General features: G+C 37.7%; 1 protein-coding gene across 3 annotated transcripts in view; it reads right to left on the bottom strand.

Annotated features, from left to right (window-relative positions):
• The window catches only part of SCFD1 (sec1 family domain containing 1), a 101,048-nt gene extending 86,889 nt beyond the window's left edge, over positions 1-14,159 (bottom strand). For 2 of the 3 annotated variants that reach the window (XM_027870101.1, XM_027870102.1), the window contains exons 1-5: positions 14,059-14,159; positions 7,403-7,473; positions 5,919-6,007; positions 3,544-3,634; positions 2,041-2,163 (exon numbers count right to left, since the gene is read on the bottom strand). In XM_027870101.1, coding sequence (XP_027725902.1) covers positions 2,041-2,163; positions 3,544-3,634; positions 5,919-6,007; positions 7,403-7,473; positions 14,059-14,116 — 432 coding nt within the window. In that variant the 5' untranslated portion in view covers positions 14,117-14,159. The remainder of the gene's footprint in view (positions 1-2,040; positions 2,164-3,543; positions 3,635-5,918; positions 6,008-7,402; positions 7,474-14,058) is intronic. The other variant, XM_027870103.1, reaches the window with a different exon arrangement.
• Between the last annotated feature and the right edge of the window lie 220 nt (positions 14,160-14,379).

Raw genomic sequence — 14,379 nt, 5'->3', positions numbered from 1 at the left:
TTCTCTACATTACTTCAGAGAGGCCTTCCCAGTTTCCTCTGAAATTCATTCTAACATTTCTTATGGCACAGTAATATTCTATTAAATTCACATACCATAATTTGTTTAGCAATTTCCCAATAGATATGCACCAATCAAGTTTCCAATTTTTGGCTACCAGGAAAAGAGCTGCTACAAGCATTTTTTTGTATTGGTTCTGTTTCTTTGATCTCTTTAAGATATAGTACTTACAGTAGTATAATTAAGTCAAAGGGTATAACTTTATGGACGTAGTTATAAAATGCTTTCCAGAATGGCTGGACCAATTCACTGTTCCACCAAGAATGCACTAATGTGCCTGTTTCTCTTTAGCCCCTCCAAATTTGTGATTTTCCTCTTTTTTGACAGTAAAATAGGTTTAAGGTAGAATCCCAAAACTGCTTTAATTTGCATTTCTGTAAATATTAGTGATTTAAAGCATTTTTATATGGTTATTGATAGCTTGAATTTCTTCCTTTGAAAACTGCCCATTCATATCCTTTGACTATTTATCTATTGGGGAACTGGTTATGGCCTTATGCATTTGAATCAGTTCCTTATATATCTTGGATTTGAGACATTTTTCCAAAAAGCGTGCTACTAAGAATTTTTCCCATTTACCTGTTTCCTCACTAATTTTAACTACATTAGATGTGTTTGTGCAAAAACTTAATTTTACATAATCAAAACTGTGCATTTTATCTTGAGTTGACATTCTTTCTTTATCACGTATTCAGTCATGAACTCTTCCCTTATCCATAGATTATCAGTTATCAGTTTTGTCTGATTTTTTTTTTTTTAAGCTGCCTTCATCATTCTGGTCTTGTACTCCTTTGTCTATCACTCAAGCTGCAGGTTCCATGATAGAGGATCCATCTGGCCGCAGATGCTGAAAATACCTGAGTGAGGATCTGAGGGGCAAGGCCAGAGGGGAAAGCAAACCACCTCATGTCCCTAAAGAGAAGTGAGGAGTACCTCTACAGGGTTGTAAGGTTGTTCTCAATTGAGAAGGATGTATGGAAAGCACTTTGCAACTCTCCAAATTCTATCTGCCAGTTATTATTACAAATATTTAATACTGACTTCTGACTATAATGTACTGCATATGTCATAGTTAAGATTGTTCTCCCCATCAATTTTTTTCCTTTCAAAAGACAATATGACACCACTTTTATATAATGCTTACTTTTTATAATTGGTTTTCTTCACAAAAGCCCTGTAAAGCAGGTATGGCAATTATTATCTCCATTTTACAGATGAGGAAACAGAAGCTTAGAGAGTTTTAAGTGATCTGTCCTTACCCTCAGGGAAAGAAAGAAAGAGGACTGTGCTACAAGTCATCTTAAGACATGACTTCCCTGGGGCAGCTAGGTGGCGCAGTGGATAGAGCACCTGCCCTGGAGTTAGGAGAGCCTGAGTTCAAATCCAGCCCCAGACCAAACACTTGACACTTACTAGCTGTGTAACCCTGGGCAAGTCACTTAACTCCAACTACCTAAAAATAAAAAAAAATAAATAAATAAAAAGATATGACTTCCCTATGACTTTCCTGTGATTAAAGAGCTCTAAGGCTGTAGTAATTGATATAAAACGAACATCAGCACAGTGTGAACAAGAACTCTTGGTAATTTAAAACAGCAAGTTGCTTCTGATTCATGCTATGCAGAAAAAATAAAGCAACACCTCAAGATAAGGACTTGCTCTACTTTATTTTTTAAAGTTTTTGAGTAAAGCCTACTTATCACCCTAGTATTACTTTACAGGTCCTCTTTTTTACTTAACTTTTTATACTCAAGCAGAGGTAATGTGGTTTTTGCATTATTATCATATTTGGTACAAAATGCATTGACAGTGTGGTTATTTATGAATGTCCCTTGATTGCTGAAGCTTAGACAGACCCTACTTAGTCATATCAATATAAGTGTTCATAAGTGGGACCAGAATACTGGTCATTATAAGTATAAAATAATATAACATTTAAATTTTATCTAGAATGTCAAGAGCTAAACAAAATGTTCTTACCTTTGCTACTTGTGTGACTGCACTAGCCGCTAAAGCAGCATTTGCAATATCTTCCAGTTTACTTCTTGAAATAGCAGAAATAAAATTTAAATAATAAGATTCATAAAGTTGATTTCGAAGATCCTGTCAACACAACAAATATACTTTACCTAAGATTTTACAATGCTATCCATTTTAAACTTGAATAACATAATTGCTCACAAATGCTTGAAAAATTAAAAAAAGGATAAATGTGATACTGGAGAAAGTAAAAAAAAGACTATCATAGTTATTTGGTACTATAAATTAAGATTTAAAAAAAATAACTGAGGAATCAGAGATAAAATATAACATAATGGATCAAGAACCAGCATCAGAGGCCTCAGACAAGGGAAGAACCCAGTTTAAGGGCTTCCCTGGATACAGACTGCTCGTGTATCCCTGGACAATTATTTAACCTCAGAGACCCAGGCATCTCTGGCTCTTTAAGTGACACAACAGCTAACAATCAGTGTTGCTAGAAGGAGTTGCCTCACCAAGAGTTCCTTAAATCAATGAAATCACAGGTCCAGATGAAAAACAGCTGATGTATATTTATCAATGAAATGTTCCTGAACCCAAAATGGCAAAGAAACAATGCAATTAAAAAAAGAAATTACAACTGACCCTAACAAAAATAAGAGGAAAAAAAAAAAGGAAAGCAATTCAACAAAATTAACCACCACTCAATTGAGTTTGACAGCACACACAATATTCCCCGGCCATAGTTCCTGACTTCTCCAATGAAGGAGAGATGCCCACTTTTTCATCTCTTTGATACAGAAAAGTTTGATCACTGTAATTACAGAAATTAGTTTCAGGTTTTTGTTGTTATTTCCATTTACACCACTGCAGAGTAAACCAACAGATTAACTGCCAAATCTAATAGCATTTTCTCAGGGACGTGCCCTTCTTACTTCTCTGCAGCATTTGACACTACAGACCACCTCTCCCTCAACACTTTATCCACTTTGGGTTTTCGTGACATTACTTTCTCTTGCTTCTCTTAGCCATCTAGCCAATCCTTCTCAGTTTCTTTTGTAAAATCATCATTGCCCTGCTTACTTCCCATCCCCTATGTGTGGGGTGCCCCCAAACATTGTTCTAGGCTCTCTTCTCAAGGGCTCTATCAAATAGCCAATTAAAAGTAAAAATTCTTCTTCAACAACATTTTTTCATGGCAAATCTGAAGATAAAAAAAAAATCTGTCCTGGTGAAGAAGGGAACTATGATGTAGCATATTACAAATCCTGCTAGTGACAGTCACAATTGATGTGTTGGTTACTTTAGCCAAGCCATTTCTCTTAAAATCCTTGTTACAAGAGAAGACTCATTGTATAGGGGAGGAAGGAAGCACACACGACATAAAAGCAAAAGGCAGTCATAAATTTTTTCCAGCTTTGATTGTTTTTAAAAATCAATCAACAATACTTTGATTATCTACTATGAAATCCAATATTCAATAATAAGGAGAAGTTATGTTACCTGGCACATTCTGTCAATATTTTCTTCTGTTGGCATTACAAAATAAACTGCTGGGACATCAGGTATAGGGTCCCGATCAGAGTGCAAAAGCCTGTCAAAAGTCAGAAGTATAAAATTAACCACTTATCACAAACCACTTTTCTTCTTAATGATTCAAGCCTATAAGGAGGCCTTAAATAGCAATTCTCCACCAGAGGTTATATGGAAAGGGCTCTGGAGAGGCAGGATAGCGTAATGAATTTGGTGTTCAGTTGTGCGATCATAAGCAGATCGTTTAACCTTTCTGAGTCAGTTTCTCAGTTTCCTCTTTGGAAACAATAACCTCAGAGTTGTAGTGAGACTCAAACAAGATAATATATGCAAAGCAGGATATAAAGTCAGTTATTATTGCTATGAAAATAAAGCTAGCTGGTTGACATCTCTACCTTACAATGATGCTCACCTGATGTTAGCCCTGCCCTCCTTATTATCTACCTCACTGTCCAGCAATTCACTGTAAAACAGTTCCTCTTGTCATCTCTTCCCTTTAATTGACTCTGAGCTAGCAAAGCTAGATCACAGAAAATTTATCAAATGATAATAAAGATGACTGTTCAATAATTCTGCAAAGCTTTATTAGGTGCTTACTGTGAACAAGACACGTAATATAGAGATAAAGACAAAACAGTTACCTAGGCTAAGCAGCACATATCCCACCTGTCTACAATATGTCTACTCTAACACACAGTAAATGTGGCAGCAGAGAACACTAGCAATTAGATGAAGGGCATGGATCAGAAAAGGTCACAGGGGTGCAGAAACATAGGCTGTCTTGAAGGAAGACAAGCTGCCTCAGCCAGCTGGTAATACAGTGCAGAGAGAGCAGGACCTGAAATCAGGAAGACCTGAGTTCAAATCCAGCCTCAGACTCTTATTAATGTAACCCCAGGCAAGTCACTTAGCCCCTGTCTGACTCAGTTTCCTCATCTGAAAATTGGAATAGTAATATCACCTATCTCCTAGGGTTGTTTTTGGCTCAAATGAGATAGTTATGAAGCACTTTACAAACCTTAAAATGCTATCTATTAATATTGGAGGGCATCTAGGTGATACAATGGATAGTGTGCTGGGCCTGAAGTCAAGAAAACTCCTTCCTGAGTTCAAATCTGGCCTCAGACACTTACTATGTGACCCTGGGCAGTCACTTAACCCTGTTTGTGTCAGTTTCTTCATCTGTAAAATGATCTGGAGAAGGAAATGGCAAACCATTCCAGTATCTTTGCTGATAAAACCCTGAATGGGGTCACGAAAAGTTGGACACAACTAAAAAAAGAGTGAACAAATTAATATTATTGTTGTTATTATTATTAATTTTTTTTTAGGCAATTGGGGTTAAGTTACTTGCCCAGGGTCACACAGCTAGTAAGTGTCAAATGTTTGGTCTGAGGCCAGATTTGAACTCAGGTCCTCCTGACTTGAGGGCCGGTGCTCTATCCACTGTGCCATCTAGCTGCCCCTGTTGTTATTATTTATGAGAGGCAGAGATGAGGAGGAAATGGATTACAGGTATGTAAAATAGCCTCTGAGAATGCAGAGAGGAAAGGAATGGAACACAGGGCTTGTAAAACAGTTATTAGTCCAGCTTGGCCAGAATGCAGGGCCTATAAAAAAATAATATAAAATAAAGACTGAAAAGAAAGGTAGATGTCAGAATACGGAAGTGCTTTAAATTCAAGACTCAAAAGTTTGTATTATAGCCTAGAGGCAATGGGGAGCCAAGGAAGATTTTTGAACAGGGGAACACCAGTATTTTAGGATTATCATTTGGGCCGCTATGGGGAAGAAAGATTAGAGGCAGAAAAGATCTGAGGCAGGGAGGTCAATTAAGAGCAACTAGCTTGGATGAGAAGTGAACAGAGCCTTAGCTAAGGTAGTGTCAAAAGAATGGAGAGGAGATTAATGTGAGAGATACAGAAGCAGAATTGATAAGACTTGGAAAATGAGTGCATATAGGGAATGAGGATGAGGAGTTTAATTTCAGAGTATCTTTTAAATGGAAAAAAAGTTAATAATTCTGAGTATGAAGCTGTACAAAGTATGAAGGTGGGTAACTGGGAAGATAATGAGTGCCTACATATGCTAATTACGACAGCTGAAAGAGTTAAACAAATACATCTTTGTAGTCCCAAAAAGGAAAAGCAAACTCTTGGGGGTCCAGAGTCTCACACTGAGAAATTCTCTTAAGAGTTGAAAAAGACACTGGCAACTTCTGTCTCACATTTCCAGTTTCACCTACCATCGATCAAAACATCCAGGAATCACAGTCACGCAGCAGAAAAATTTTTAACATTTCTTTTCAAATAACTTAAAATGATTTTGAATGTATTAAAACTCACAGATGCAAAGTGATTCCCATGTCTCTCAATTCCTTCACAGACAGCAGGGGAGAGATAATATCTTGGCCAAATCTGTCAAAAATGAGCACCTGCCCCCAAACAAACCCCCCAAAATTCCTTTGAAACAGTGTTACTACTGAAAGACAAATAAACTTAATTTTCAGACATATTAAAGTAAATTTTGGCTAATTTTGATAATCACACTGAATTTTTAAGCATGCCTAAATTTAACATTTCTTAACAAAGTATGCAACAATACAGCAACTCATATTAAAAATTATAGTACTATCAAATTAATATATGGCAATGTTATACATTTACTATTCTAAAAGATTTTTTTCTAGGAAAAATGGAGTGTAAAAATACCAATAAAATTTTTTTTTTAGCTAAAGAAAAATCTGTAGATACATAACAGCATAATACACTTTTCCTTTATCAGGGACAAACAAATAAGCTGAAGATCTTCAGAACTCTATGGAAACAAGGTTCATTCCTGAACAGAAAGTTTACCAATATCAGATTCCAAGGAAATATAATAAGCTCTTACCTACTTCTATAAATGGGTCAATACACCTTATGGTATCAAATAATAGGGCTCTAAGGTCTTTCTCAGTCCTAAGATTCCATGATTCTCCGATTTTATATACGTATGTTTTTAAAAGAATTGTGCTTGCGGAATGTGAAGAAAACCAACTATACCTTTACTTTTAGCTCTAAAATCAAATCCAAAATTAGTTTTAAAGAGAAAAAAAAAAATAAGGAAATATGGAAAGACCTTCATTAAATAATTCTGAAATGGAACTACAAGAACACATATACACACGATTACCATATCAGATGAAAAGTGAATGAGAATGAATGGATAAAAAATCCTAAATAGAATTTTGAGTGAATAAATGAAAAGTTGTGTCATTTTATGAGTTGGAGCTATTTTAATGAAGATATTTGCAAAATCGGAAATAACGCTGTTGAACATTGTTCATAACAATTTTTAAAAAATTTTTAATATGAAGAAGAGTTATGGACAATTGAGAGATAACAACTATTAATAAATGTTTTTATAAACATTTCAACTTCTTCTCCAATAAATAATAAGTAATGAGACAGCATGAAGATGGCAAAGTTAATAAGGGGCTTTCTTGTGTGCTAGAACTCTCCTTAGAGAGGCTAAAGCTTTTTTATCTTATTTTACAGAGTATAATACTTTTAAAAAATCTCTCAGTGTTCTTTCCCTCCAAATCTCAAAACATCTAGGTTATCAGACTTGTTGATGTAAAGAAAACTTAACTGGACACACACAATACTACCCAACTTTCAAAGTATTTATTTTAAAGCTGAAGGCAGGCTTCCAATAAATGAGGTACTTAATTTTTTTTTTAAATCTAGACTTGAAAGTAAGTGATGTAACATCAAATAAATTAAATCCATCATATGCTATATTTAAGGAAAGAGATAAATTCTCCTCATTATAGTAAATGTCTTACCTTCCATACTGGTTCTCCAGTGTTATTTTTAACGTGAGGAACATTAAAATTCAGCATACGTTTCAAAGCCACTAAAAGAAAAAAAAGAAGACATTTATATCAAACACTACTACTTTTGATTTGGTTTTACTTTCTCTCTCACTTTAATTAGGAACAGAATCCCAAATACTGTCCAATTTACAAACACAAATTTACAAAAGAACTGGGGAGGCTGCTGCTCCCATAATCCTACAATGCATACTCGCCCACCAGTCTTGCCTCGCCTCGGAACCACATGGCGCCAATGCCACAGAAGTTGATACTACCATCATATACGTGACATCAATATTAAAGTACTATGCACAACACTGTAATATGGATACTAAAGTATAAATCTGTATCATTAGTACTATATAACTTATGGTATTAATAATGTTTTGGTTTTAACAATATGTTTATCCATCAAATGTTTATTATGCACCTGCTACACAAAATTAGTAATGCTTTTTCTACTTCTCAGGACCATTCCCCATCCACTGGCATGGAGACAACATGTAAATGGTTCTTTTCATATGCTTAAGTTACCAAGCTATTTAAGCGCCAGGAATATAGCCCTAACCTTAGCTGGGTCTAGGACCTGGCTACTAGAAAGGGCACAAGAGGGATATCACCTCTGTTTCCATTTCCTACTACCACCAGCACAATAAAAGGGAAACTGCAACTTCCTTCAGTCTACACTTTGTAATCAAGCCAGCTTTGCCTGAAGGAACTAAGATTCCCACAGGATTTATTAGTTGAGGTATCAGAGGTACTTAGACAATCTGAATGGCTCATGAACCTGTAATATTATCAAAAGTTGGTTAAGTACACAATAGTAATTAGTCAAAAATAGCATCTCCAAAAAATTTTTTTTTTTAAAATACACTTCTCAACTTCAGCAAAAGCTTATAACTGCGGTCAAACAAAATTAAACCTTCATTAAGTTAAATATCACAAAAACTAGAACTACAGAAACAGCATAGAACTGGAAGTGAACTTATCAAGTCAAATCTCTTTATTTTATAGATAGAGAAACTAGAGTGAACGTGTATTCAGCTTACAGTTACACAATAAGTGGCTAAGCTAGAATTGGAGGCCAAACCTCTGGCCTCTGATTCCCAATCTAGAAGCTCTTTCTACCAGGGCAAGATGTCTTTCCTGTGTGAAGTCCATTACCTGAGACAACCAAGCCTGACTCCAGGTGCGAGCAGGAGGTGGTAGAAAGAAAAGGCAATTTTATCAAGTATTAGAGACTCCAGCATGGTCCCCAAAAGCTGAGGGCACAATTTTCATGGGAAAGGGCTTTGCAAAATGTGTTTGGGAAAAGGTAAAGTTGGAAGCAAAGAAGTACTGCTCAGCCGCAATCTGAAGGGTCTGATAAAAATGGTTGGACAGGTCTAGGTCTATCTAAAAATATATCCAGCAGTTGGTAATAATGGACTTAAGAATCTGAAACTGGGAATAAAATTATAGATCTGAGATTCATCAGCAGAGATGGGGTGAAACTGAAAAGGGAGAAGATGAGCTCACGAAGAGAGAGCAGAGAGAAGGGAGTCCAAGACAAATCCTTGGCGTTACACCCACAGCTACAGGGCAGAACGTGGATGATGATCCTACAAAGCAGGGAGAAAAGCTGAACTGGTATAAAGTTAAACTGGGTCGAAAATGAGAAGGGAAGAAAAATAAACGAGAGCAACAATAATGGCTGGGGAGTGCAGTGAAGGGTGCTAATAATTCTTTCTGAGGATGAAAAGTTTCAGAAGCAATAAGGCATAAAGAGAGATGGAATGTTGGGAGGTTATGATTGGATAGATGGATTTAAAAATTATTGATCATAAAAGTAGAACATAGGGAGTGATGCTGAGATCAAAGATAAGACTGCTCAGTTGTGTGAATGAAGACATATATCACGGGAGGAGTTTGATAAGGTGGTTGAACATTGAAGCCAGAATGTTTGATGGAACATCAACATGTATACTGTATGCAGAAATCCCCTAGTGTAAAAGGGCAGGAGTTGGAGTGCAGGGGAAGACTGACAAGATAGGATAATTAGTATTACATGAAAAGTCAAGGATAAATGAGATATATTAACACATACTCTGTCTCTGTCTCTCTCTCTTGTCAGGCAGTTCTAAACCTAGGTCTCTATAGCTTCATGGTTCAAATGAAATGTGGGTGGAGGGAGGGAGGCCAAAGCTGCCACATTCTGAGTCCCTTCTCAGCATCCAGGAAATGCTATATTTATTTTTGCTGTGGCTTGACATGGCTCTCAATACTTCCTTCACTCTCCCATGGGCCCTAGTTACCTATTCGAGTACCCTTAACTATGTCCAGCTCTTTTAGTTTCCACCTCTCACCCTACAAGCTTTCTTGTCCCCATACCACCTACCCCATCCTGAGAGGCAACATATAGTGGAAAGCACATTAGATCTAGAATAAGAAGACCTAGGTTCAAAACTCTGCTCTGCCACTTACTGCTTACACAACGTTAAGCAAATCACTTTTCCTCTCTGGGCCTCAGTTTCCTCATCTGCAAAATGAGGGTGTTGGACTAGATAATTTATAAAGTCCCTTCCAAATCTCAATCTGAGTTTCTATGAATAGATTTCTCAAAATAATCCTCACAGTTCTTCAGACAACCTTACAACAAAAAAATTAGACAAGCACATAGAGGAATAGTTCACCAGCCATCATTAATTTGTTCTAGAGAAATAAAGTAGATAAAACAGTGTTACATACACTGGCTACCTAAACTTAAGGCTATAAAAGATGAGGTTGTTCTATATACAAATCTACCACCCAAAGAGGAAATGGAAGTGCAGGGGCTGTGGTGAGTGAAGCTGTCAGGAAGATGCCCTGGGCAGGACAAATGCTGTCACACTAGAGCCAGGGAATCAAAAAAAGAAGATGGAGAACTTAAGGGAGAAGATTTGGGTCCTGGGCAAGCCACAGAAAACAGGAGAAGAAGAATCATAGATTCAGGATCGGAAGGAATCTCAGAAGTCAATGATTCCAACTCCTTCATTTTACAGATGAAGAAGATGAAACTCAGAAAGGTTCAGTCACTCAACGTCAGGTCCTGTATCAGAAAAGATATGACTGGCAAAGTAGGCTGGAACTAGATTGTGGACAGTGCTGAATGTCAGTATCAGGACAATGTGTTATTAGGACAATGTGTTATTACAAAATGACATAAATGAAATCTTTTAAAAGTCTACTTCTATCTTCTATCTAAATCTGTGCTTTGCCTTCAGAAAAGATACTAAGCCTTCTTCATATTCCTTTTGAGATGAGAAACCTCTATCATAAATACAAAGATTAAATAGTTTATTTCTCATAAAACTTAAGAAACCCATTCCAGAATGTCATTTAAAATTCATTTTTAAGCTGTGAAGAGATTTTTGAAAATATGCATTAATCAGAGATTATCATTTTAATACTTTTTCCAAAGAATCAAACATATTTCGGTACTACTTTTGAACTATTTTAATCGAATTTAATTATGCAAGTTCCTAAATTGCACCTAATTTGTGACCTTGTGTTTAGGATAAGAATACTGGACCCAGAGTCAGTCAAGGAAGACCTGAGTTCAAACATGACCCCAGACATTTAACTAGCTTGTGTGAACCTGGGCAACTGAACGTCTCTGATTCTCAATTTTCTCATCTGTAAAATGAGGAAGATGGAGTTGATAACCTCTAAGATTCCTGCTAGTTCTAAATTTATGATCCCATTACCAGAAAATGGTTTATTACTTCTCAGACGTATTGCCACTACTTGAGATCCTTTTCTCTCCCCTTCTCACCATCAGTTTATCACAAATCCCTTTCCCCAAATTTTGTTCCAGCTGTTCACTTGGCCCCAGGGCTAGTCCATGGGGGGGGGGTGTGTGTGTGTGTGACAAGACTGGAGGAGCTAGGGATAAAAGGAGAAGAGTGAGGATAAAATCCCAAAGCCATTCTTCCTTCTACCTTCTTAATTTCCTCTACTTCCATTATCAGTCTCAATGGCAACAACACCTCCAATTCCTTCCCCTTCCCTATTTTATTTTCTGCCCCAGAGGCCCTGTCCTGTTCTGTTTTAATGGGGAAAGATCTACAAAACTGAATATGAATGTTAATTTAGGAGGTTCATAAATTTTACTACAATCCTTTGCATACCCAAAGACCTATCTTTATCAAATACATTCATCTTTGACTTTCTTTATGAGACCTAAGTAAAAAAAAAAAAAAAGAGAGAAGCAGGGCAAATTGGGGCAGGTGCCCTTCCTCGCCCTCATTTCTTATTACTGGTATCAGTAAAAATCATTAGAAATCCTCCAAAGAGGAAAGCACTTAACAACTTGGTGAGGTAGGTAGTACAGATATTATTACCTCCCACCTCAATTTACAAATGAAAAAAGAGAGATCAAGTGGTTTGTCCTTAATCACACAGCTATTATGTCAGATACAGGATAAGAACCAAAGTTTCAGCTGGTTCCACACTCCAATGACATTCCCACTATATCATGAACCTCCATAGAATGGTCTGGGAGTCTAACCACTACATGTAACATTGTTTCTATTGGAAAATACATTAAGTTCTAAACAACACATAAACATTTATAACTGGAATTCTGGTAACCGAAGGTGTGTGAAACTCCTGCAACCTTTATACAGCATGAAACCTGATTGCTGCATGTTTTTACAGTGAACATCCTAAAGTTCTATGTGTTAAAGTCCTTTTTTTTTTTTTAATCAACCAGATATCTCATAAAGAGTTACAACTTTCATGGTAACAGATTTCATTCATTAAACATTTGGGTAAAGACAGTGACTAATTCTAGGTTCTTTGTAGTGTACTGGAAATTGCTAAAATTAAACAAAAGTTAAATTACATTAAAAACAAAATCTTTTTCAATCTCACCTCTCTCAAATCCTCTATAACAATACTGCTGTCTGGCTAGATTGTCTACTTACTGTACTTAAAACCTAGGATAGTGTTTGTCAAGTGCATAATAAAAACTTAAAAACACACCAAGTAGTATATTAGAAAGAACACTAAATTTGAAGTCAAAGAACCTAAGAATTTAATCCTAATTTTGCTGTTTATTTTTAATGAACTTTGGCCAGTCTTTTACACCCTCTGGGCTTTCTATCTTCTCCACTGTAAATTAGGGGCAAGAGAAGAGGGGAAAGAGAGAAGTTGGACTAGATCTTAATATAGTATGATCCTGTGACACAAATCTTCCAGGCTCTGCTCCTGGGTTTCCTCTGCTTAAATTATCCTGGGTTCATGTATACCTGTTCATGTATATTCAGAGTATCTTAATTCTCCAACTAGAATGCAAGCTCTTGCATATTCATAAAGGTAATTCCCTAAATACACCAAGAAAAAAATTCTTATTATTCAATTAAATGTTAGGAAAATGAATGTTTTATTTTCATTTAGGGGTATGAAACAATGACTTCAGTATCTAAGTTAACGAATAACAACAGATCTGGTGTTGTGACCTACCAATGTAGTACTGCTACATTGAAGTTCATCTTAACTGAAATTCCCCTTGAGATGTTATGCTAAGGTTTATTTGCCAATATCCTTAACATTTACATTTTAAAAACATGTGGAAAATCTATAATGAAAATTTCTATTTATAAAACTTCCAAAAGGTCCGTTTCAAATTGCTTTTCATCGTCAGTAGATTTGTAAACGTCTATGGTAACAAAATCTTGAACTGAGCATAGTTCCAATACAAAATACAAAGGAAAAACTCAAAGCTCCAAGGATCAAACTATGAATTAAAAAATAAAACTAAAAATGCAAAAAAAAAAAAGGAAAATAAACACTATATACCACAAACATTTTTAGTGCATAAACTGGAGATAATAAAAATTGTATTCCTTTAAATCTTGCACATTAACCAAAGTTATCAAAATGCCCACTTGAACCTTTAAAGGGGAAAAACTGACATAGGAAAACTTTGAAAATATGCATATATATGTATAAATGCCCATCTATGTATATTTTGCCAAAACCACTTGATGTAAAGACTAGAGATGTGAATTCCCTCGGCACCAAATATTTTCCAGGAATAACTGAAGCAACAGTATCGTTACCCATATGGAAAAGCATGTCCCTTCAGGTGAATTCTCGTCCCTGAAAGTGCCAACTAAATCACCGGCCCTGCAAGCTGCCTAACAGGGGCCCTTCATTCCCTCGACCACGAACCCAGGAAAACTGTTTCAAAGGACGCCCGTCTGACTAGAAGACAGACGAACCTGCGGAACCTGGACAAGGAAAACCGAAAAGCATAACGAGATCACTCGGGACTCCTCGGGTGTCCGGGATGCTGCGGAAGGACGCAGAAAGGAAGCCCGGTAGCGTCGGGCAGCAGGCGGGGAAGGCTGGGGGTGGCGGGGAGCACAGCGGGCCCGGGGAAGCCCGACCCGAGCCCCGCTCCCGCCACCCCCGCCGCCCCCGGCCGCAGGAGGAGGCGCCCCGCGGCACCCAGGCTCCTACCTGGCCAGGCTCCACCAGACCAGAGATGCCGCTCCTATCGGGCGGCCCAGGCCGGAAGGCGACCGTGGCTTTAGGCGAAGCCAAGCATGGGAGGGGGGAGGAGGAGGAGGAGGAGTACAAGGGACATGAAAGAAGGGTACCTGTCTGCCTCTCTCGGATACTGGCTGCAGCCGCGGCCGCCATCTTTACTCTCACCATTCACCGCCCGGCCCAAGAGCCCGGACAGGCAGGATGACGTGGCTGCCCCAACGCCCCCGGAAGTAAAGGGGGCGGGACGCAGGATTGGAGCAGAAAACGAAGAATCAAAAGGCGCTCCCGAGGACACGTGGCTGTGCTGGCCCCGCCTCTTCTAGGTCTTATTGAGTCACGTGGCATGCCAGGCCTGCGCTGGGCGCTCCGAGATTTTAAAAGTCTTTGGCATGTGGCGGTTCCGCGATACTGGAAGCTAGTCCCTCTGAGGG

The sequence above is a fragment of the Vombatus ursinus genome, unplaced genomic scaffold, assembly GCF_900497805.2.
Source record: "Vombatus ursinus unplaced genomic scaffold, bare-nosed wombat genome assembly UNPS02014794.1, whole genome shotgun sequence".
Classification (NCBI taxonomy): Eukaryota; Metazoa; Chordata; class Mammalia; order Diprotodontia; family Vombatidae; genus Vombatus; species Vombatus ursinus.
This window is presented reverse-complemented; position numbering and strand designations above follow the sequence as displayed.